Below are 25,206 nucleotides of genomic sequence, written 5' to 3'. Positions count from 1 at the left end.
TGCTCAAGAACCCAATTTAATAAGATTTACAAGTCGACACGTACAAAAAAACCTAACAATGTACAAGTCATTGCAAGACTAGGGACTGAATCTGGAATGCAGAGAGACTCCCCTGGTGAGGGGGCCCCAACATGTTGGAGATCTGAAGGTATCTTCCCACTGATTCTCTACGTCTTGGCCTTATCTAACAAATGTAACCAAACCCCAAAACCGAGGCGAAGATTTTAGCGCTACCCAGATCTACCTCACCCCCCCCGCCCAAGCCTCCCTGCTCTAGGAGGAGTGGAACTGAAAGAAGGGGAGAGACCAATTAAAACCTAAGGAGACTGGAGCGTCTGGCACCAGCCAACAGCGGTCTGACGACTGGGGGCCCCTCCTGCCTATTTATGGCCGAATGCCCACCATGTTTCCACGCCAGGCTGGCACGTGAGGGAACGTAAGGGTGGGCAGGAGGCAGAGGGGTACCCCAAACCCACTGGAGAGGCCGAGGGGAAAGGTGACGAGGCTGGAGGCCCCCATCCAGACTGGCTGCCTTGCCCCAGTTCCCCCTACCCCACCCCAATCACCACTGCAGGGGGCCGATGTCAGCCCCTATCTCCTCCTCCTCCTCTTCTTCCTCCTTCAGCTGGAAGGGCTTCACAGGCCACTTCACCCTGACGATGGGCTCCACATGGTCCTGAAGCCGGTGGCGCTTCATGTGGGCATTTCGACTCTTGATTTTGTCGAACACCCTGAGAAGTCACCAAAGGACACAAGTCAGAGCAGGGGGAAGGTGGGTCGCCCAAGGGCCGCCAGGGGGGCCGAGGGGAGGTGGTGTGGGCACATCCAGGGACAGGAATGATACCTCTCACACTCTCTGCAGGGAAAGACACCCTGGCCCTCCACACTCCCTGGTGGCTCAGGGGTCCGCTTGGGGCCGGCATTTGGGCTGGAGTTGAGAATGGACTCCCTCCTGTAACTCTTGGTCTTTATCTTGAACTCAGGAGTGGGACGGTGGCTGGGTCTCTCCCGAGGGCTGCAAATGACCTGCAGAGGGACAGAAACGACGATGGAAGGGTGCCAACCCTCCACCCTTCTCAGGGAGCCTCTAGGCTGGGCAGGGAAGCCCTTCCCCCTTCCCTGACTTGGATGGGCAGTGCCATCCCGATCTGCGCCGAACTCCAGCCCCACCTTCCCCCGGACCTTCTACCTTTGCTTCTGTCCTGTCTGCCTCATCTGGCTCTCTCTTGACCCTCTTTTCCAGTCCTGGGGCTCGGCCACAGTCAAACTTGATCATTTTTTTCCAGATGTAATAATACTCAACACACTGGGCTACAGTCTTTGTCTGAATCTAGTGAAGGAAAACAGAAGGCGGCTATGGGCACCACCTCATGAGCAGCCTCAAGTGTCGCCATGACACCCTAAAATCCCCTCCCCATGGGGCCACTTTTTGAAAGCCTTCCTGAAATGTCTCTCTGCATCGGCCTGGCGTGCCCCTTCACTGCAAGGGGCAGGGAATCGCAAAGTCCTCACAGGTGACGAGGGGTTCAGGGTGAAGCCCCCACAGCCGACACTGGCTAAGCCCTGCACACCCCAGGGGGCAGGTCCATCCCAGAGATCCTGCCCTATGGGAGGGTGCACTGGGAGGCATGTTACAAGGCTGCTCACGGCGCCATCGTGCCTAGGAGCCACATGTCTGCCAAGTGGGACTCCTGAAAGCAGGATGCCCTGAGGCAGTGGGGGCCACACAGCCTTTGCGACAGTGAGGCAGGGCCGCGAAGTCCAGAGGCAAGTGGCCCCTGAGGGGAGGAAGAGGTTCTGAGGGCACAATTTGATCCCGGCCATTTAGACCCCGCCGTTTGCTCCTTCCTCCACTAAGAAGCTGATTCCGTTAACAATAAAATCTGTAAAAACAAAACAGGATGGAGAAGTTTATTAATTGCTCCAGAAGGAACATTTCTCAGGTAAATTCAATTGGCCATTTAGTATCTGGAGCTCACTTCAGAAAATACCTTCTCTGTGTGAATTTTTTCAGGTTTGTGTGTTGTCACAAACTAAGAGTCAAAATAGTACATCCCCTGCCCATCTAGGAAACAGCACTAAGTTAAAAAAAAAAAAAAAAAGCCAAAAAGTTGAACTTCTGCTTCCAAACAAGACGGAGCAATAGCAGGAGCTAGATCTCCCTCCCATCCCAAACAATGAAAAGACATAGGCAAAATATAGGAAACAGTGGTTGGTAAAACTCTAGGCATCAGTCAAAAAACATCTTTCTGAGAGGTAGAAAAGACACTACCACCTTGGGAGAGTTTCCAGACCACGGCGCAGGGGTAGGGACCAGCAGACTCCTTAGCTGAGAGGAGCCTAGTGCCTGGGGAGACCAAGGTGGCAAGAGTCCACAGGACAGAGGACAGCAGAGCAGACAGCAGCACGGAGAAAAATGCCAGAGATCTGGACAGAGTTCCCCTCAAGGATTCAGTGAAGTGGGTGTGAAGAGACAAGCCAATGCTAAGTAAAGATCCATCTGAAAGGATCAGAGGGAAGGGCGCCTGTGGCTCTCAGGGGCCAGGAACGGTGCCTGTCCCCACCAGCTGGGGGTGGAAAACCTAATTCACAGGACACTGGTAGAGTAACGAGAAGGGTTTCACCTCAAAAATGAGAAATAATTAGCCCTAGACAAAAAGCTGTTCTGGTACCGCCTTAAAAAACCCAAAGCAATACCCAAAAGGAACAAGTTGTTTTCAGGTAACTGTGCCAGAACAAAGGTCAAGAATATTTATAAGATGCAAAAATATCCAGCACCCAACAAGCTAAAATTCACAATGCCTGGAATCCAGTGAAAAATCACCAAGCATACAAAGAAGCAGGAAAATATGACATATAATGAGAAAAATCAACCTGTCAAAATCAAGTCAGAATACTTGCAGATGTTAGAATTAGCAGGGAAGGACATTAAATTTATTATATCTGCATAATATTTGATCAAAAACTTAAGTAACGACATGGAAGATATGAAAGAGACCCAAAGAAAACTTTTAGGGACAAAAACCATAATGTCCGAGAGGAAAACTGCACGGCATGGGATTAATGGCAGACTTGGCACTGCAGGAAGAAAGATGACTGCACTTGGAGATACAGCAATAGAAACCATCCGAAATGAAACACACAGAGGAAAACAGATGGGAAAAATGAAAAAGAGCATGAGTGAGCCATGGGGCAAGTGCAGGAAGCCACACACACACACACACACACACGTCAGTGGAGTCCTTGAAGGAGAAGGGAGGGACACAAATATCTGAAGAAAGAAGGCCAAATTTCCGCAAATTTAATGAAAACTACAAACCCACAGGTCTAAGAAGCTCAACCAACCCCAACCACAAGAAAAAAAATGAAGAAAACCATACTGAAGCACATCATAATAAAACTGCTCAAAACCAGGGATGAAGAGAAATTCATATAAACAGCCACCACACAAACAAACAAACAAAATACATGTTTTATACAGAGGAACAGAGACAAGGAAATCTGTAGATTTCTTGGTGGAAACAACAAAATCAAGAAGAAAATAGAGCAACATCTTTAAATGACTTCAAGAATTAAAAAAAAAAAAAAAACCTGTCAAACTAGAATTCCATACCTAGCAAAGATAGCTTTCAAAAATGGAGGCAAAATAAAGACTTTTTTCAATACACAGAAGCTGGAAAAAATCCATGACTAGCAAACCTGAACCACAAGAAGTGGTAAAGGATTCACATCTATTTCTTTCTGGAAAATGATGCCAGATGAAAACACGGATGTGTACAAAGGGATGCAAGCGCAGTAAAAATGCTAACTATGTGGGTAAAAATATAAGACTTTGTATTTTACTTTTATTTATTTATTTATTTACTTATTTATTTATTTTTATTTTTAAAGGTTTTATTTATTTGACAGAAAGACAGAGAGGGAACACAAGCGGGGGGGTGGGAGAGGGAGAAGCAGGCTTGCCGCGGAGCAGAGAGCCTGATGCGGGGCTCGATCCCAGGACCCTGGGATCATGACCTGAGCCGAAGGTAGACGCTTAACGACTGAGCCACCCAGGCGCCCCAAGACTTTGTATTTTAAATCTCTCTAAACATAGTTGGCTGTTCAAACAAAAACAGTAACAAGGTATTGAGGGGTTCGTAACATATATAAAAGGCATAACAATCACAGTATAAAGGCCAGGAGGAGAGATGGAAGCCTGCCACTCTGTGGTTTTCATTCTGCACATGAAGTGCTATCAAATCACTTGAAGGCTCAACAGTGATAAGTTAATGACGCATAGTATAAACCCTAAAGCAACCACCAAAATAATAAAAGAGTTATAGCCAATAAGCCAACAAAGGAGATAAAATGGAATCCTAAAATTTACTACATTAATCCAAAAGAAGGCAGAAAAATTGCAAAAAGGAGAAACAAAGAACAGATGAGTCAAACAGAATACACACAGCAAGGTGATGGACTTAAACCTAACCATCTCAATAATCACGTTAAATGTGAATGGTCTAAACACCCTAATTAAAAGGCTGGATATTTTTTTTAAAAAGCATATAACAGAATATTACTCAACTATAAAAAGGAATGAAATCTTGCCATTTGTGACAACATGGTTGGATCTGGAGAGTATAACGCCAAGTGAAATAAGTCAGAGAAAGACAAATACCATATGATCTCACTCATGTGTGGAATTTAAGAAACAAAAAAAGAAAAAAGACAGTTAAGACAGATTGTTAAACACAGAGAACAAGCTGGTGGTTCTCAGATGGGAGGTGGGTGGGGGGAGGGGGAAATAGGTGATGGGGATCAATAGCACACTTATTTTGATGAGCTCAGAAGTGCTGAATTATTATATTGTGCACCTGAAACTAATATAACACTCTATGTTAATTATACTTAGATTACAACAAATAAAAAAGCACCATCTAATACATGCTACTTATAAAAATACACTTTAAATATAAAAACACAAATAGGTTAAAAGTAAGAGGTTATACCATACAAACACCCATTATAAGAAAGTTGGAGTAGTTGGCTATATATATAATAGCAGAAAAATAGATTTCAGAGCAAAGAATAATACCAGGCATAAAGGAAATCATTTCATTATGATAAAAAGGTCAATTAATCAAGAAGACATAAGAATCCTAAATGTTCATGCATCTAAGTCAGAGCTTCAAAATACACGAAGCAAAACCTGATAGAACTACAAGGAAGGGGCGCCTGGGTGGCTCAGTTGGTTAAGCGACTGCCTTCGGCTCAGGTCATGATCCTGGAGTCCCAGGATCGAGTCCCACATCGGGCTCCCTGCTCGGCGGGGAGCCTGCTTCTCCCTCTGACCCTCCCCCCTCTCATGTGCTCTCTCATTCTCTCTCTCTCAAATAAATAAGTAAAATATTAAAAAAAAAAGAACTACAGGGAAAAATAGATCCATAGTTACAGCCAAATATTTTAATAACCCATTCCCAATAATTGCTAGGACAAGGAAACGGTAAAGGGACGGAAGACCCAAACCACATTATCAACCATCTTGAACGGATATTTCTAGAGCTCCAGTCAACAGCAGCAGAATACAGCTTCTTCAAGTGTGCTCAGGACATCTACTAAGATGCAGACCATATTCTGGGCCATAATCAATGATCAAAAAATTTAAAAGGATTTGAGTCATATGAAGTATTTCTCTGACCTCAGTGACATTAAATTAAAAGTCAGTAACAGAAGAACTCTGGAAAATCCTAAAATATCTGGAGACTAAATAACACACTTCTAAACAACTCATAGGTCAAAAAAGAAATCAAAAGGGAAGTGAAAATGTATTTTGAACTCAATAAAAATGAAAACCCAACATATGTATCAAAGCAGTACTTTGAGGAAAATTTGTAGCACTAAATACCTATATTAGGGAAGAAGAAAGGTTTCATATCAATGATCTCAGTCTCTACCTTCAGAAGCTAGAAAAAGAAGAACAAATTAAACTCAAAGCAAGCAGAAGAAATGAAATAATAAACAGCCGGGGCGCCTGGGTGGCTCAGTCGTTAAGTGTCTGCCTTCGGCTCAGGTCATGATCCCAAGGTCCTGGGATCGAGCCCCACATCAGGCTCCCTGCTCCATGGGAAGCCTGCTTCTCCCTCTCCCGCTCCCCCTGCTTGTGTTCCCTCTCTCACTGTGTCTCTCTCTGTCAAATAAATAAATAAAAATCTTTAAAAAAAAAAAAGAAAGAAATAATAAATAGCAGAGCAGAAATCAATTAAATAGAAAAAAAAAATCAACAAGCCAAAGCTGGTTTTTTTGAGAAAATCAGTAAAATTGATAAATCTCTAGCCAGACTGGTCAGGAAAAAAAAGACCAGTTACTGATATCAAGAATGAGAGAGGTGACATCCCTATAGTCAATGAATATAAAAAGCACAATATGAGACTATTATGAACAATTTTAGCTAATATATCAGACAACTTAGAAGAAACGAACAAATTTCTCGAAAGAAAAACCACCAAGAAGACATGATAATGTGAATCGCCCTACATCTATGACATAACCTGAATCTGCACTTCAAAACCTTCCCACAAAGAAAACTCCAGGCTGAGGTGGCTTCACCACCAAATATTTAAGTAATAAATAAAGCTGATTCTAAACAAATTCTTCCAAAAAATTGAAGAGGAGGGAATACTTCCCAGCTCATTCAATAAGGTCAGCATTACCCTGATATGAAAGACAGACAAAGATATTACAAGGAAAGAAAGCTACAAACTAATATCCCTCACAAACACAGATGAAAACTTCTAAACCAAGTGTTAATAAATAGAATCCAACAATATATATACAAAGGACAAGACTTCGGGACCAAGTGGAGCTCATCCCAGAAATGTGAGGTTGATTTAACAATAAAAAATCAATATAATTGGCCATACTAAAATAAAAAAGAATAACCATATGAGCATCTCAACAGATGCAGAAAAAGCACTATCAATACAACCCCATATCCTTTACTGAACAAACTCTCAGCAAACTGGGAATAAGAGGAATTTCTTCAACCTGATCAGCAACATCTACAAAGACCCCACAGCTAATGTCATACTTAAGAGGGAAAATTGGGGCTGGTTTCCCTCTAAGATCATGAACAAGTCCAGAAGGTCCACTCTCACCATTTCTACTAACAAGGTACTGGACGTTCTACAGTGCAGTGAGGCAAGAAAAAATCAAAGGCATCCAGACTGGAAAGGAAGAAATGAAACTGTCTTTATCTGCAGATGATATGATGGCCTATGTAGAGAACCCAACAGAATCTGCAAAAAAGCTATAAAAACTAATAAATGAGCTTAGCAAGACTGTAGAACACAAGATCAATATTATTTCAATCTTATTTCTATGTATTTAACAAGAAGCCACTGAAATCAGAATTAAAAAGAACCTTCCATAACAGCAGAAAAAGTAGAACTACTTAGGAATAAGCTGGAGGTCAGATGTGCAACACCTACACAGTAAAACTTTCCTCAAAACACCATGGACGGAAATTAAAGACTTAAGTAAATAAATATACTTCATTCACTGGTCAGAAGACCAGATACTATTAAGGTATCGATTCTCTGAAATTGACCTAGAGAGTCAATGTACCAAACAAGATCCTGTCAGTTTTTTTAAAGAAATTGACAAGCTAATTCTATAATTCACATGGAAATGCAAAGGACCTAGGATAGAAAACACTTTGAAAAAGAGTAACAGAGTTGAAGAACTAACGTTTTCTGATTTCATGACTTATTATATAAATCAACAGTAATAAAGAGCATGCTAACAGCTTAATAGTAGGCCAACAGGGGGCGCCTGGGTGGCTCAGTCATTAAGCATCTGCCTTCGGCTCAGGTCATGGTCCCAGGGTCCTGGGATCAAGCCCCGCATCGGGCTCCCTGCTCTGCAGGAAGCCTGCTTCTCCCTCCCCCACTCCCCCTGCTTGTGTTTCCTCTCCCACTGTGTCTCTCTGTCAAATAAATAAATAAAATCTTTAAAAAAAAAAAGTAGACAAATAGATCAACTGAACAAAATGGATAGCCCAGAAATAAACACATACGTATATGGCCAACTGATATTTGGCTGAGGCACAAAGACCGTTGAGTGGAGAAAACGTAGTTTCTTCAACAAAAGGTATTGGAACAATGATATATTCATATGCAAAAAATGAACTCCAATCCATACCTTGCATATCAATCCAGAACAGGTCATAAATCTAAACCTAAAACTGAAAACCATAACACTTCTAGAAGAAAACATAGGGGACAATCTTGATGACTTTGGGTAGGCAAAGGTTTCTTAGAGACGCCACCAGAAGCATGATCCATAAGAGAAAAATTAATAAATTGAGCTTACTCGAAGTCTAAAATTTTTCCTCAAAAGACACTGTTGAACCGAAACTGTGAAGTCAGAGACCGGGAACAAATATCTGCAAAGCAGGTATCTGGATGAAGAGTTTGTGTTCGGAACGAATAAAGAACCCCCACAGTTTAATAAAAACACAAACACCCCCCAAAAAAACATAGCAAAGGATTGGGAGCAGACACCTTACCACGAGGCACAGAGAAAGCGAACAAGCAGGTGGAAAGATGCTCAGCATCGTTTGTCTTTCGGGAAGCGCAGTGAGAGAACGCTGTGTGCTCATCAGAATGGCAAAAAGAAGCCTGACCACGGGGCATGCTGGGGAGGGCGCGCAGCACCGGGAACTCTTGTGAGCGCTGCCCGTGGGCACGTGAAGTGCTACGACCGACCGCCTTGGATAACCATTTGGCAGTTTCTTCAAAGTGAAACATGACACTCACCATATGATGTACTCATTCCCCCGGCTAGGTATTTACCCCGAAGAAAAACAGTGCTGGTCCTTGAGAGCCCTGTACGTGAATGAGTGTTCACGGCAGCTGTATCTATAATTGCTGATATCTGGAAACCACCCAGATGGCAACAGGTGAAAGATTAAATAGATGGTGGTACACCCACACAATGAAACATTCCCCGGCAATGAAAAGGGGTGAACGACTGGTACTCAACAACACGGATGGATCTCACTGATGCTAGGTGTAAGCAGAGCACATGTCGTATGACGATTCCATTCATAGAAAACTCTGGAAAACGCAAACTAATTTACAGTGACAGAAAGGAGGCAAGGAGTGGACTAGGGACAGAGGTGGCAGGAAAGAGGGCCAAGGGGCAGGGGGAAACGTGTGGGGGTGACGGATGTATTTGTGATCTTGACCGTGTGAATGGCCTTGTAGGTGTGTAAATACACAAAAACATCAAATGTTACACTTTGATTACGTGCGGTTTTGTGTACATCAGATTAACAAAAGAACAAAAAACCCAGCAGGATATCCAGTGTGGTATGATCTCAGCCTTTCATAAGCACGCGCACGTATGCGTGTGAGACGTGCACGGGGAGCGCAAAGCTGAGGTGCACAAGCAAACAGGCCGACGTTAGCCACCAGAAGGAGGCCTTTACTGGAGCACTTCTCAAGTTGAGGATGGGAGCGTTCATTTATTTGAGCACTGAGCCTTGATGCATTTCTGGGCTGTTTGGAGGGGTTCACAACAATGGCGTTTTAAAATTATGAACCGTTTCTGAGACAAGCAGAGTGTCACCCCCCACAGGCCCTTCTGCTCTAGTTCGGCTCAGCTGTGTGAGGCGAGGCCCTGTCTACACCAGTGCACCCACATTCACCTTACCGTCTTGTGTATCAAGTAGAAGTCCTTCTTGTGGGCACAGAATGCCTTCTTAAAAAGCCTCTTCTCCATGGGGGTCCAGATGTCTGAACCTATTAGAGAAAGAGCCAAGCATGGGGGGCGGGGAGGGGAGGACAGGGCTGATGTGCAGACCACCCTCCTTTTAAAGCTGCCATCACTAAGCACAGTTACGTGTCAAACATTCTGCTAAGCCCCTTACTTCCTTTATCTCCTACAATCCTGACAAAAACCTTAGCAGGTAGGGCCCGTTAGGATCTGCACTTTACAGAGGCAGCCATGGCTTGCACTGGTTGAGAGACTTGCTGAGGCTGGGGGAGGGCCCCAGACTGCCTGACTCCAGGGCTGGCGCGCCCCACTGCTGAAGCTCAGCCTGCCTACGCCTCTCCCTGGCCAGGGGCATCCCCTTCCAGGTTGGGCACAGCCCACGAGGGAACCACCGGAAAGATGGTGGGACGCAACTAGAAGAAAACAGGCCAGAGTCCCCCACCCCACCCCCACCCCCCTGGGAGAGGAGAGGCCTTTCTGGAAAGACAGACGAAGACCCCAAGAGAACTCCCAAAAGGCACAGGCAAAGCTTGCTGTTGGGACTGACTGTTCACAGGTCTTGCCTGGCAAAAACCACACCCACAGCCTCGCCCAGTCACCTGTGTAGCGGTAGTCGGCCAGCGGGTGAGTCTGCGGCTTCTGGGGTCCTCGGAGTAAGAGGGTCTCCAGGGCAATCTGGAACAAGAGGAGGTGTGGGCTACTTTACACAGGGAGGGAATGAAGAGTCTCCCTCCATTCCTTCCTTCGTTCCAAAGACACTTCTAGCTCTCCCTAAGGCCTTCCCTAGCCCTACTACCCGGTGTGTGGTTGGTCCACGGAGCAGCCACCACCTGTAAACCACTTGTGGCCCCGCGGACCACACCACTAAGCAGACTGCTGAGTGCAGCTGACGTAGGTTTCTCATGGCAAGGTGCTCCTGATGCAGGAGACAGTGTGTGAATTTATTCTGGTGCACACTCCTTACCATCACGGACCAGCATTTGGAATAGCACTGCCCTTGCCCACTGCCCTCCTTTATTTCCTTCATAGCACTAACCACTATCCAGCAATCTTCTAAAACGTACTTCCTGTTTTGACTCTTCTAAAATGTAAGCCCACAAAGAGAGGGATTTTGTCCTGCTCCCCTGAGGAACCAGTCAGGTCCCGCCAGGGGATCTGTGGGACCCAGCACAAAATGAAAACGTGGGCCCTTGTTCAAAACTTATTAAGAATTTCAAGATGGCAGCAGCAGAGCACGAAACCAAGGCTGGGGCCCCCAAGCCGGCCCTGGCCCCAGCGCCACCACGTTACCAAGCACTCAGTTAAACCCCATAAAGATGTGTTGATCACTCTGCTGAGCACCTACTACGTGCCGGCCGCTGCCTCTCGGCTCAAGAAAAAGCATGACCGTGGCACTGATTCTTGGGGACCGACCTCAGGTGATGGGACTTTTCCTCTCCCACTACTCAAGACTGTGAAGAGGGTCCTTGGAGGAGGCAGAGGCCATTCTATTGCATCAGAGGTTTTCATACACGGGTTTTTATTTTTATTTTTTTTAAAGATTTTTATTTATTTATTTGAGACAGACAATTAAGAGAGAGAGAGAGCACACGAGAGGGGGGAGGGTCAGAGGGAGAAGCAGACTCCCTGCCGAGCAGGGAGCCCGATGCGGGACTCGATCCCGGGACTCCAGGATCATGACCTGAGCCGAAGGCAGTCGCTTAACCAACTGAGCCACCCAGGCGCCCCATACACGGGTTTTTAATCGAAGAGAGAAAGCTCAATAAGTAAACCCAATTAGCACAGGACCCAAGATGATGGGTCTCTGGGGCGCTGACTGCCCAGTGCCCCCGAGATGTCTCCGAGGACCCCGGGGTATTGTTGTTGCACCACCCAGACAGCTGACTCACTGAGCCCACAGCTGCGGCTCACAAGGACCACACCAATCCCAAAGCCACTGGGTCGAAGGACAGTGGCCCGCCTTCACTTTTCATGAGCCGCAAACCCCCAAGCAGACCGCACATGGCATGCACCTGCCGGTCCCGGCCCCAGGAGAGGAGGGGGCTTCCGCAGATGCCCCCTTGCCCTAACCCTGCCTCCACTTCACCTGAACGTTGCCCTGGGCTTCGTGCAGGCAGTGCAGCGCGAGCTCCAGGTTGGTGCCCCCTCCCGGCATCACGCTGGAGCAGGCCACGTTGCAGAGCTCAGTCACTGTTTCCGGCAGGCAGCGAGCCGTCCCAGCACAGGGGGAGAGAGGAGACACAAGGAGTCAGCGAGCTCCAGGGAGGAGACTTCCCTGACAGCACTGAGAGGGGGCTCCTTGTCACCGGCCTCCTCACGTCTCAGCTGAAAGCGGGATGAGAGAAGGGAGAGACAAGGAGGAAGGGCGCAAACCCTGCTCCTGGCACTTGCTCTGAACAGCCTGGCCGGGCTTGCGTGAGAAGGCAGCTGGGGGCAGGGGAGTGCAGCTCAAGAGAAGCCACACAGCACTAAGGGCGAGCCTTCCCCAACCCCTCACCCCAGGGTACTGCTTCTCAGCAGAGGGGAGGGCGGGGTGGGGGGAGGGGGTGGCAGCAGGGCCCTCGGGAATTTGGCCCCAAAGTCTCAGCCACCTCTGTCCTGCGTTTCTTGGTTGGTCGTCACATCTCCCCATGGCTTCCAGACCAGAGAAGCTATGTGCTCATCAACTCCAGCCAGCGATCTCTCCTGGAGCTCTGGGATCTCAGCCTGGAACCGGCTTCCTATGTTGATGTGTCTGAAACGAGGCCACACATACAGACGCGTGAGACATACACATGTGACCAAGACGGGAAATGGAACAGAGACGGGCCGTGTGCCCTGCTCTCCGGCTGCAGCCCTGCCCAGTGCAAACCCTCTGCCATCTGCCAGACGTGTTCAGCGTCCATCATCCCTGAGAGATATGTGCAGGCATTCCAGAAACCTCTCAAGGGGGGATTTCCTTCCTTCCTCTGATTTTCCTTATTGCCGTACCTCTGGCCTCAGGAGTCGCTTTGGGTCTAGGGCAGGGGAGGTATACGCTTACAGCCGGCATGCTTCTACGCCCACGGCCATACCGATCTAGCCACATTCCACGGACACTCAAAAGTCTCACATGGTGGTACCACCACCACTTCTACCTAGGACCCCACCCAGGGTCCTGGGCATTCTGTCCCCCTGGCCCCAGCTATGGTATCTCTGGACAGAAAGAATACTGAGGGAGTTTCCCACATACACGCATAGAAGTGCACCACTTCTCTCTTAGGGAGGCTCCGTAGCTAGACCAGATCCCCTATGATGAAGGAGCCCCTGGGAAAAACGGACACTGGCCCACAGGGAGGGTAAAAGCACTCCCACTTTGGAAGGACCCACCCTCAGGTGCTAAGTCTGTTCCAACTCACGGTTCAATGCTGATCTTGGTGTCATCCTTTACCATGCAAATGCCAAAAGAGCCATCCACTTGATCTAAAAAACATACAACAACAAAAAGTCTCAAGAAGACTGACCGTAAGTGATCCGGGGGGCCCCTTCTGCCTGCCTTTGCAGAGCAGCTAAAAGCAGGCTCTTTAAAACCACATGGTAGGGAGATTACTCAAAAAATTAGAAGTAGAACTACCATAAGATCCAGCAATCCCACTTCTGGGTATTTTTTTTTTTAAGATTTTATTTATTTTTTTTGACAGAGAGATAGAGCCAGATAGCAAAAGCAGGGGGAATAGCAGAGGGAGAGGGAGAAGCAGGTTCCCCACTGAGCAGGGAGCCCCAAGTGGGGCTCGATCCCAGGACCCTGGGGTCATGACCTGAGTCAAAGGCAGATGCTTAACCAACTGAGCCACCCAGGTGCCCCCCCACTTCTGGGTATTTATACAAAAGAACTGAAATCAATCTCTCAGGGATATCTACACTTCCATATTTACTCAGCATTATTCACAACAGCCAAGTGGAAACAACCTAATGTCCATCAGCAGAGGAGTGGGTAAAGAAAATGTGGTATTTACATACAATGGAATACTAGCTAACCTTTTTTTTTTTTTTTTTTAAAGATTTTATTTATTTATTTGAGAGAGAGAATGAGAGACAGAGAGCACGAGAGGGAAGAGGGCAGAGGGAGAAGCAGACCCCCTGCTGAGCAGGGAGCCTGATGCGGGACTCGATCCCGGGACTCCAGGATCATGACCTGAGCCGAAGGCAGTCGCTTAACCAACTGAGCCACCCAGGCGCCCCTTTTTTTTTTTTTTAAAGGAACCTTCAATATGCAACAACATGAATAAACCTTGAGAACATCATGCCAAGTGGAACAAGCCAGTCACAGAGAAGGAAATACTACGTGACTCCGCTTATGTCAGTATCTAGAATAGTCCACTCCAGGGGCGCGTGTGTGGCTCAGTTGTTTGTGTCCGACTCTTGGTTTCGGCTTGGGTCATGATCTTGGGGTCCTGGGATCAAGCCCCAATCAGGTTCTGCACTCGGCACGGGGCCTGCTGGAGATTCTCTCCCTCTCCTTCTCTCTCTGCCCCTTCCCCCCACCTGCATGCATGCTCACTCTCTCGCTCTCAAAATAAATAAAAATCTTAAGAAAATAGTCCAATTCACATAATCAAAAGTGGAATGGTGGTTGCCAAGGGCTGGGGTAGTGGGACGTGCGTATTTACTAATTTTTTTTTTTTTAAAGATTTTATTTATTCATTTGAGACACAGAGAGAGCATGAGCAGGGGGGAGACAGAGGGAGAGGGAGAAGCAGGCTCCCTGCTGAGCCAGGAGCCCGACGTGGGGCTCGATCCCAGGACCCTGGGATCATGACCTGAGCCGAAGGCAGACGCTTAACCATCTGAGCCACCCAGGCGCCCCGTGTATTTACTAATTAGTGAGCATAAAGTGTCAGTTAAGCCAGATGAATAAGCTCTAGAGCTCCACTGTACAACGTGGTACCTGTAATCAACAATGATGTACTGCATACTTACTCATTTAAGGGGGACTCATGTTAACTTCTTATCATGATAAAACACAATTTTATTTAAAAAGATTTATTTATTTGAGAGAGAGAAGCACGGGAGAGGGGCAGAGGGAGATGGAGAGAGAGTAACCTAAGCAGACTTGGTGCTGAGCATGGAGCCTCATGTGGGGCCCGATCTCACAACCCTGAAATCATGACCTGAGCTGAAACCAAGAGGTGGTCACTCAACTGACCGTACCACCCAGGTGCCCCGATAACACACAATTAAAAAAAAAAAAGATTTCATGGAGGGATTGAACTTCTAAAAAGCAGAATAAGGAACTCAGCAAGACAACAAATTAACTGATAAAAATTATTTTTAAAAACAGTAAGTTAAAGTCTCTGGAAGTTGTCCTAAAGGCATACAGCATTTTAGAAAATACTATTTAAGGGATGCCTGGGTGGCTCAGTTGTTAAGCGTCTGCCTTTGGCTCGGGTCATGATCCCAGGGTCCAGGGATCGAGCCCCGCATCGGGCTCCCTGCTCAGCGGGAAGCCTGCTTCTCCTTCTCCCACTCCCCCGGCTTGTGTTCCCTCTCTTGCTGTATCTCTGTCAAATAAATAAATAAATAATCTTTAAAAAAAAAAGGAGGGCGCCTGGGTGGCTCAGTTGGTTAAGCGACTGCCTTCGGCTCAGGTCATGATCCTGGAGTCCCTGGATCGAGTCCCGCATCGGGCTCTCTGCTCGGCAGGGAGCCTGCTTCTCCCTCTGCCCCTCCCCCCTCTCATGTGCTCTCTCTCTCTCATTCTCTCTGTCTCAAATAAATAAAATCTTAAAAAAAAAAAATTCAATTAAAAAAAAAAAAAGGAAATAATCATTTAAGAAAATGACCAAATATTGGTAAGAACAGTGAGAGTCTGTGGCATCTGTCTGCCACCCAACCCCCAGCTCCATGTAACAGAAGCTCTACCGGGAGTGCCCTACTCTAGGCAGGTGCATCCAAGGAGATGGACCCCCTCTCCCTGCAGTATCCATGCTTAAAGAATTAAAGGGAGGTATGATGATTTCTCATCGAAGACAGAATACCATTAAGAGACAGACGATTTTTAAAAAGAACCAAATGGAAATTCTGGGGTTAAAAGAAAGTACAATAACCAGGGCACCTGGGTGGGTCAGTCAGTTAAGAGTCCGACTCTTGATTTCAGCTCAGATCATGATCTCAAGGTCATGAGATTGAGCCCTGCATGGGGCTCTGTGCTCAGTGGGGAGTCTGCTTGAGATTGTCTCTCTCCCTCTGACCCTCCCCCCCCCCACAAAAGAAATAAATCTTCAAAAAAATCACAATAGGGGTGATTGTCGTTATGGGTGGCTAAGTCGTTATGCGTCTGCCTTTGGCTCAAGTCATGATCCCAGGGTCCTGGGATGGAGGCCCTCATCGGGCTCCCTGCTCAGCGGGAAGCCTGCTTCTCCCTCTCCCCCTCCCCCTGCTTGTGTTCCCTCTCTCGCTGTGTCTCTCTCTGTCAAATAAAAAAAATATATATCACAATAACCAAGATGAGGCTCAACAGCAGATTTCAGTTGGCAGGAGAAATGATCAGCAAATCTGAAGATAGATCAATGGAGATTATGTAATCTAAAGAAGAGAAAAAAGAACGGAGGAAAATGAAGTGAGCCTCAGAGAAATGCGAGACATCATTAAGTGCAGCAAAATACTTGTAATGAGAGTACCAGAAAGAGAGAAGAAAGGGACGAAAAAACACGTAAAGTATCATGGCATGGATACAACAGCTGAAATCCTCCCAAATTTGGTAAAACAAACAAAAAAGATATAATCCAGGAAACTCTATAAACTCCAAATAGAACAAACACGAAGAGCTCTACATCTAGACACATCCATCACAGGCAAAATGTTGAAAGGCAAAGATGAAGATCTTGTAAGTAAAAAGAGAAAAACAACTTGTTTCATGCAAGAGTGCCCCAGTAAGATTAACAGCTGACTTCTTGTTGGAAACAATGGAGGTCACAAGGCAGAAGGATAACATATTCAAGTTGTTGAAAGTAAAAAACGGTCAACCAGGAATCATATCCAGCAAATTACTTTTCAAAAATAACTGTGAGGGCGCCTGGGTGGCTCAGTTGGTTAAGCGACTGCCTTCGGCTCAGGTCATGATCCTGGAGTCCCTGGGTCGAGTCCCGCATCGGGCTCCCTGCTCAGCAGGGAGTCTGCTTCTCCCTCTGACCCTCCCCCCTCTCGTGTGCTCTCTCTCATTCTCTCTCTCTCAAATAAATAAAATCTTTTAAAAAAAACTGTGAATAAAGTCATTCTCAGATAAATAAAAATTGAGATTCGTTGCTATTAGATCTGTCTTATAAGAAATAGTAAAGGTGGAAGGGCACCTGGGTGCCTCAGTCAGTTGAGTGTCTGATTCTTGGTTTCAGCTCAGGTCATGATCTCAGGGTCGTGGTATCGAGCCCCGCGTCGGGCTCCATATTCAGTGGGGAGTCTGCTTGAGATTCTCTCTCCGTCTCCCTTTGCCCCCCCCCGCCACTCTCTCTCTTTAAAATAAATAAATCTTTAAAAAAAAAGAAAAAGTAAAGGTGGAATATCAGTCAGTCATAAAAAGGAATGGAATATGGACACATCCTGCAACATAGGTGAAACCTAAAAACATCATGCTAGGAGACAGTCACAAAAGACCACATATTGCAGGAATACATGTATATGGAATGTCCAGATTAGCCAAATCTATAGAGACAGAGAGTAAACTAGAGGTTACCTATGGCTGGGGTTGGGGGACAGGGACAGGAGTGGCTGCGAATGAGGGTGGGGCTTCTTTTGGGGGTGATGACAATGTCTGGAACTTGATGGTAGCAATGGTTGCCCAGTTCTGTGAATGTAATAAAACCCACTGTATTACATGCTTTAAAGGGATAAGTTTTATGTAAATTATATCTCCATACCGGTAACAGACAACTAAGAAAGTTCTTTAGACTGAAAGCAAATGACACGAGATAGTAATGGGAATCAAAACAAAAAAACAAAGGGTGCTGGTAAAGGTAACTATATGGGTAGTTATAAAATTATAATCATATATTTTTTCTCTTATTAACTTAAAAAACAATTGTAGAAAACAGTATGTATTGCGGGCCTATAAAATATAGAAATACACTATATGTGGCAAAAATAGCACAAAGGGGTTGCGTTAGAGTAAAGAAATAATAGCCCAGACAGTAACTTGAATCCACAGGAATAAATGAAGTTATCAGTAATGGTTAATGAGAAGGGTAAGACAACAAACTCTATAAATAATGCCTGTTTTCCTTTATTCTCTTTTTTCATATAACACAAAATTATATAAAGTAATAATTATGACAGTGTACTTCTGGGTTTCTATTGTCTACATACATATATAACATTGTTATACACATATATGTAACAGTAATAGCAAAAGGATTAGAAGAAACGGAATTAGATAGCAATGTTCCTATATTTTATTAAGTTAATACACAACTGAGTACACTCTGATAAATGAAGATGTATGTTTTAAGTCCTAGAGCAACTCCTAAGAAATGACTAAGAGAAAGTGAAAAATTAAAGGAAGGGATGTGTTGTACAAGAAAATACTCAATACAAAAGAAAGCAGAAAAGGAGGAACAGAAGGAGAAAATGCCATGAGACATATAGAAAATAAAAAGCAAAATGGCAGATACAAATGCAACTGTGTCACTGGAACATTAAAAGAGAATGCTTAAACAAACCAATCAAAAGGCAGTTTGTCAGACTGGATAAAAAAATATGACCCAATTGACGCTGCCTGTAGGAGACCTGCTTTATTTTCAAAGACACAAACAGGGTGAAGGTAAAGGAACAGGAAAAACCATACCAAGCAAACAACAACCATAAAAGACATGAAATAGCTATACTAATGTCAGGCAAATTAGACTATTTTTTTTTAAAGATTTATTTATTCGAGAGAGAGAGAGAGAAAGAGAGTGGGAGGAGGGGGAGAGGGAGAGAGAATCTCCAGCAGACATCTGAGTGTGGAGCCCAACGCGGGGAGATCTCATGACCCTGAGATCATGACCTGAGCTGAAATCAAGAGCTGGATGCTTAACTGACTGAGCCACCCAGGTGCCCCTGCAAATTAGGCTTTAAAACAAAAAATATTACTCAAGAAAATGACAAAATTATTGTAATAATGATAAATGATATCATACCATAATGGTAAAAGGTCAAGCCATCAAGAAAATATGGCAATTATATAAACATAATGCACCTAAAACAGAGTCCCTAAATACATAAAGCAACAAATGACAGAAGGATAAAATGAACAATTAAAAAATAATAGTTGGAGGGGCGCTTGGGTGGCACAGTCCGTTGAGCGAATGACTCTTGGTTTTGGCTCAGGTGGTGATCTTGGGGCTGTGGGGTCAAGCCCTGAGTTGGCCTCCATGCTCGATGTGGAGTGTGCTTGGGACTCTCTCTCCCTCTCCTTCTGCCCCCTCCATGCATGCATGTGCGCACTCTCTCTCTCAAATAAATAAATCTTTAAAAAAAATACTTGGAAATTTAAATACTTTCAATAATGCATAGGACAACTAGGCAGAAGATCAACAGGAAGTTTAATACTTGAACTAACTACACATAGCAAATATCTACAGTATATTCCATCCACCATCAGGAGAATACATTCTTCTCAATTACACATGGAACATTCTCCAGGACAGAACATATTCTAGCCCATAAATATGCTTCAAAAAATGTAAAAGCACGGAACTAATACAAAGTATGTTCTCTGGCTAAAATAGAATTAAATTAAAAATCAATTTAAAAAAGGCAATTTGGAAAATTCACAAATATGTGGAAATTAAACGACACACTCCTTAATAATCACTGTATCAAAAAAGAAATCAGGGGCACCTAGCTGGGTCAGTTGGTTAAGCGTCTGCCTTCGGCTCAGGTCATTATCTCAGTGATGTGGGATCGAACCCCGAATCGGGCTCCCTGCTCAGCAGTGAGACTGCTTCTCCCTCTCCCTCTGCCCCTCCCCACCCCCACTCGTGCTCGCTCACTCTCTCTCAAATAAATAAAATCTTTTAAAAAAAGAAAGAACAGGGGCGCCCAGGTGGCTCAGTTGTTAAGCGTCTGCCTTCGGCTCGGGTCATGGTCCCAGGGTCCTGGGATCAAGCCCCACATCGGGCTCCCTGCTTCTCCCTCTCCCACTCCCCCTGCTTGTGTTCCCTCTCTCGCTGTGTCTCTCTCTGTCAAATAAAAAAAAAAAATCTTTAAAAAAAAAAAAAAAAGAAAGAACAAAGAAATCAGAACATACTCTGAGATAAATGAAAATAAGAATATAACATATTGAAACTTGTAAAATGCAGCTAAAGGGGTGCCCTGAGAGAAATCTATAGCTGTAAACGTCTGTATTAAAAAAGAAGAAAGGGCGCCTGGGTGGCTCAGTCGTTGAGCGTCTGCCTTCGGCTCAGGTCATGATCCCAGGGTCCTGGGATCGAGTCCCACATAGGGCTCCCTGCTCCGCGGGAAGCCTGCTTCTCCCTCTCCCACTCCCCCTGCTTATGTTCCCTTTCTTGCTGTGTCTCTGTCAAATAAAATCTTAAAAAAAAAAGGAAGAAAAATCTCAAATCATTTATGGTCAATTGGCTTTCCACAGGGTGCCAGGCCAATTCAAAAGGAAAGGAACAGTATTTTCAATAAATGGTGTGGGAACAGTGGATATCCACATGCAAAAGAATGAATTTGGACTCCCACCCTACACAATATATAAAAGTTAAAATGGATCAGACATGAATTTAAGACTTAAAATGATACAACTCTTACAAGAAAACACAGACGTACATCTTCATGACTTCCGCTCAGGCAAAACCTTAGATACAACACCGAAAGCACAAGTGACAAAAAATGAATTGGATTTCATCGAAATTAAAAACTTTAGTCCTGCAAACAAGACCACAAATAAAATGAAAAGACCATGCCCAAAACGGGAGAGAATTTGCAAACCGTATATCTGATAAAGGGCTTAATTCCAGAATATATAAGAAACTTTTACAACTGAGTAATAAAAAGATAACAACTCAATTAAAAAAATGGGAGAAGGATCTGAAAAGATTACAAATGGACAGTAAGTACACAGAAAGATGCTCAGTCTCAACAGCCATCAGGGAAATGCAGATTGAATACACATACTAGGATGGTTATGTAAGAAGAAAGATCACAAGTGTTGACAGGGATGTGGAGAAGCTGAAACTTTCATACGACACCGGTGGGAATTTAAAATGGGTCCATCACTTTGGAAATGGTCCGGTAGCTCTTTAAGTGGTTAAACATAGAGCTACCCTATGACCCAGCAATTGCCCTCCTGGGAATATACGCGAGAGGAATGAAAACATATGTCCAACAAAAATCTGTACACGGATGTTCATGAGCAGCATTATTCACAGTAGCCAAAAGACAGAAATGACCCAAATGCTCACCAACTGATGCATGGACAGATAAAATGTGCTATGTCCAGACCATGAGATATTATTGGGCCATAAAGAGGCATGAAGCTGTGGCATATACTATCACGTGGTGAACATGGATGCTAAGTGAATAAACTAAACACAAAACGTCACCCACTGTAGGATTCCAATTATACAAAATGACTAGGAACGGGCAGATCCATAGAAAAAGCAGATTAGGGCGCCTGGGTGGCTCAGTTGGTTGAGCAACTGCCTTCGGCTCAGGTCATGATCCTGGAGTCCTGGGATCGAGTCCCGCATCGGGCTCCCTGCTGAGCAGGGGGTCTGCTTCTCCCTCTGCCCTCTTCCCTCTCGTGCTCTCTGTCTCTCATTCTCTCTCTCTCAAATAAATAAATAAAATCTTAAAAAAAAAAAAAGAAAAAAGAAAAAGCAGATTAGCAGTTGCTCAGGGCTGGGGAGATGGGGGCAATGGGGTGTGCGTAACTGCATGGATACGGTGCTTCCTCCGGGGGTGACAAAAATGGCCTAAAATTAGGGGCGCCTGGGTGGCTCAGTCGTTAAGCATCTGCCTTCGGCTCGGGTCATGATCCCAGGGTCCTGGGATCGAGTCCCACATCGGGCTCCCTGCTCCGCGGGAAGCCTGCTTCTCCCTCTCCCACTCCCCCCTGCTTGTGTTCCCTCTCTCGCTGTCTCTCTCTCTGTCAAATAAATCAATAAAATCTTAAAAAAAAAACAAAACAGGCCTAATATTAGATGGTGTGATGGGCGCACAACCCTGTGAATATACTAAAGAAATACCGTGTACTTTAAATGGGTGATTCATATGGTTTATGAATTCTATTCCAGCAAAACTGTTAAAAATTACTCAAAAGGCAGGCAGAAGGGTGGGCAGGCTGAACAGTCTCTGCATTTTCTTTCTGGCTGTAAAACTCCAAGCACCTGGAAGGCTGCCGGTCCCAGAGGGTGCTGGGATACCTCCGAACAGCAGCAGGACTCACACACCAGGCACAGCCACGGGCCGGAGAGAATGTCTGGCCCCCGTGCGGCAGGAGAGAGTGGATCTGGCCCCCAGCAGGCCTGCCACACGCGGAGCAGAGACCATAATGATGCCCAGCGTCACTCACCGAGCATGTTGCTGATGAGTCTGTCGGGACCGGCATGAGCAGAGGTGGAACAGAGCGTGTTGAAGTACAGTCCTGAGCCCTCCCGGATGGGGCTGAGCATCGGGGGCGGCGTATAAGGAGAGCACTGGAACAATCCCTTGAGGAGGCGGTCCACGAGGAACACTGGAGACCGCAGACAGCTCTGGTGGCATCCTCCCAGGCCCGGCTCCCCAGATGAAGAGGGTGGAGGAGGGGCGAGCAATGCCTTGGGCTGGGGGCGCTTCTTCCGCTTCCTATGCTGGCTGCTCTCCTTGCTATCTCTCTCTTCCCCGTCTTTCTCTTGTCCCTGGGAAAGAAAAGAGTTCAGGACTCAGGGGATCACCTGAGGCCACCCACCACACAGCTCAGTCTTCAGGATAGCAGGAGAGTGGGAAAAGAGGATGGACTCCGGAGACAGAGGGACACACGACTGCAACCCGGCACATCCATGCCTGGGGCCCTCAGAAGAGGGAGCCGAGCAGGGCCCCCGTGCCCGAGCTGGACCCCAGATCCTAAGTAAGCCGCTGGAGCCCTCCCATGCACCCGTGCCCTCAAGGAGAGGCCTTGACTCAGGGAAAGGTGGGAACAGGTGAGGCCAGTTTCAGCTGTTAAACTGCCTGGTCCCGAGAGAGTGGGGGCCAGACACCGCCACAGCACGACCAAAGGAGAACCAGCGACAGGTCCTGAGACGAGCGAAGGCATCCATGCACCTCGTCCCTGAGTCCAGCACAGGCTTGTCCAGCGAGATCCTCTGGTACGGCCTGAAGGGACTGGTCACTTGAACTTGCAACTCTCTCACCTCCATGCAATCGCCCCTCCTCTCTGCCAGTCTCACTCCTCCTCTCCTCCAGGTCTCAGCTCCCACACCGTCTCCTCCAGGAAGACACCCCTGACCTCTTCAGGCGGAGTCCCTGGTGCCCCTCAGAATGCCCTCAGCTCTCTCTGCTCCCCCTCACAGCCCGGCGCACACTGGGGCACCACTGTCTGGGGACAGGTCTACTGACCACTGGACCGGCAGGCGCGGGGGCGCAGTCACCAGGGTCCGCAGCGCCGCCACCACAGACAGGCACCGAGGACGCTCGGAGCGTGTTAACGACTGAATGAGCGCGCTCCCCGAGACTCAGCTATTTTTCTGACGTTTGGTCTGGGCTCCCCCCGCCCCCCGCAGCTTCCGCCAGCAGGTGGGGGAAGGAGCAGGAAGGAAGCAGCCTGACCCGCACCCACCTTGGCGGAGCTCCCAGCGGGTCGGTTCCCTGGAACTACAGGCACAGGGATCCCCAAAGAGGCTGCAGCCGGGTTGTCCGAGGACTTCTTAGCTCCTGGGGGACTCTGCCTGTCCCCCTCTGGCCTCAACACCTGTCTCAATGGCTTGCAAAACTCCGTGCCAAACACCTAAATGCAGAGAATCGATGGCTTTTTAAGATTAACGGGTGGGCAAGAGGGGAAGAGCTGCTCCAGCCTGCAGTGCCGGCCCCCCGCCCCCACCCCCGGGAGCAGCACAGCCCTGACTCCTGGCCCCTTGCCCACGCTTCCCCCAGCGGGACATCTCCGTCCTGAGATAAATGACATCCCGTCACCTAATCCCTGAAAGCCTGCCAGAAACCCTGCAAGCACAGAGCCGACTGCACGCGCCCCTTCACCTGCTGCTCCTGCTTCCCTCGAGGTGACGGCCACTGGTCACTGTGGAAACACATGTGACTGCTCAGCCCTTTCTCTGTATAAAACATCTGGCTGCAATTCTTGCAGACATAAGTGCTCCTTGGCTCTGCCCAGTCTGCAGGGCCCCCATTTTGCTGGTTACTGTGGGGAAACATGGCAGGAGGGAAGAACGGGAGAATGGAACTTGGTCCCCATCACTAATTTCTCTTTGTTTTTGTTTGTGTTTTTAAGTCTGATCCACTGACAACTCTTGATGAACCCTAAGAAGTGGAGAGAGAATACCCCAATTCTTCATGGCCGGGTGCATACCTCTTCAGGACTGAAGCATCCAGAACTCGGTGACCCAGGCCCAGCACATGAAAGCCACCAGAGGAATCAGAGGGGCTGAGCAACCCCGGGCTGGGCAGGGTATGGCTTCTGAACTTACCATCCACCTGCCACGTTCTCCTCCTTCAGCGGATGGGGGAGCCGGTAGATATTTCCACCCTGAAGATGAAAATACATCTGAGCCAACATATTGGAAAGGAGGCATGCAAGAGCTACAACTGTAAGACTCTGAGAAGAAAGCATAGGTGTAATTCTTCGTGACCTTGGAGGAGGCACTGGGGCCTTGGATGACACTGAAACGAAAAGACAGAACTGACAGATTTGACTTCATTAAAACTCAGAACTGCTGTGCTTTAAAGGACACCATCAAGAAAGTGAGAAGATGACCCCCGGAATGGGAGAAAATCACTGCAAGTCACATACCTGACAAGGGAGTTGTATTCATAATACATAAAGAACTCCTATACAACTCAGTAATAAAAAGTCCAATCAGCCAATTTAAAAACGGGTAAAGGATCTGAAAGACACTTAACTCAAGAGGATTTACAAATGGTCACTAAGCGCATGAAAAGATGCTCAGCACCATCAGCCACCAGGGCAATGCAAATCAAAGCACGGCGATGTGATACCACATCACACCCACGAAGGTGGCTGGGATAACAAGCCTAGAGAGCAAGCAGTGTTGGTGAGGATTTGGAGAAGCTGGAGCCCTCCTGTATTGTGGGTGGGGACGTTAAATGGTGTGGCTGCTTTGGAAAAGTCTCACAGTCCCTCAGATGGTTAAACATAGAGTTGCCATATGACCCAGGAATGCCCCACTCCGGTATTTCCCAAGAGAAATGGAAACCTATGTCCACACAGAACCTTGTACACGAACATTCACAGCAGTACTATTCACACTGGCTGAGAAGTGAGAACAACTCAAATGC

General features: G+C 46.5%; 1 protein-coding gene across 1 annotated transcript in view; it reads right to left on the bottom strand.

Annotated features, from left to right (window-relative positions):
- The window catches only part of ZNF541 (zinc finger protein 541), a 33,735-nt gene continuing 8,529 nt past the window's right edge, over positions 1–25,206 (bottom strand). The window contains exons 4-15 of the mRNA XM_021681205.2: positions 24,378–24,436; positions 23,932–24,091; positions 23,516–23,683; positions 22,274–22,598; positions 13,137–13,200; positions 12,351–12,493; positions 11,846–11,949; positions 10,359–10,434; positions 9,697–9,785; positions 1,190–1,330; positions 845–1,026; positions 1–731 (exon numbers count right to left, since the gene is read on the bottom strand). Coding sequence (XP_021536880.1) covers positions 563–731; positions 845–1,026; positions 1,190–1,330; positions 9,697–9,785; positions 10,359–10,434; positions 11,846–11,949; positions 12,351–12,493; positions 13,137–13,200; positions 22,274–22,598; positions 23,516–23,683; positions 23,932–24,091; positions 24,378–24,436 — 1,680 coding nt within the window. The 3' untranslated portion in view covers positions 1–562. The remainder of the gene's footprint in view (positions 732–844; positions 1,027–1,189; positions 1,331–9,696; positions 9,786–10,358; positions 10,435–11,845; positions 11,950–12,350; positions 12,494–13,136; positions 13,201–22,273; positions 22,599–23,515; positions 23,684–23,931; positions 24,092–24,377; positions 24,437–25,206) is intronic.

The sequence above is a fragment of the Neomonachus schauinslandi genome, chromosome 16 (assembly GCF_002201575.2).
Source record: "Neomonachus schauinslandi chromosome 16, ASM220157v2, whole genome shotgun sequence".
NCBI classification, from domain to species: domain Eukaryota; kingdom Metazoa; phylum Chordata; class Mammalia; order Carnivora; family Phocidae; genus Neomonachus; species Neomonachus schauinslandi.
This window is presented reverse-complemented; position numbering and strand designations above follow the sequence as displayed.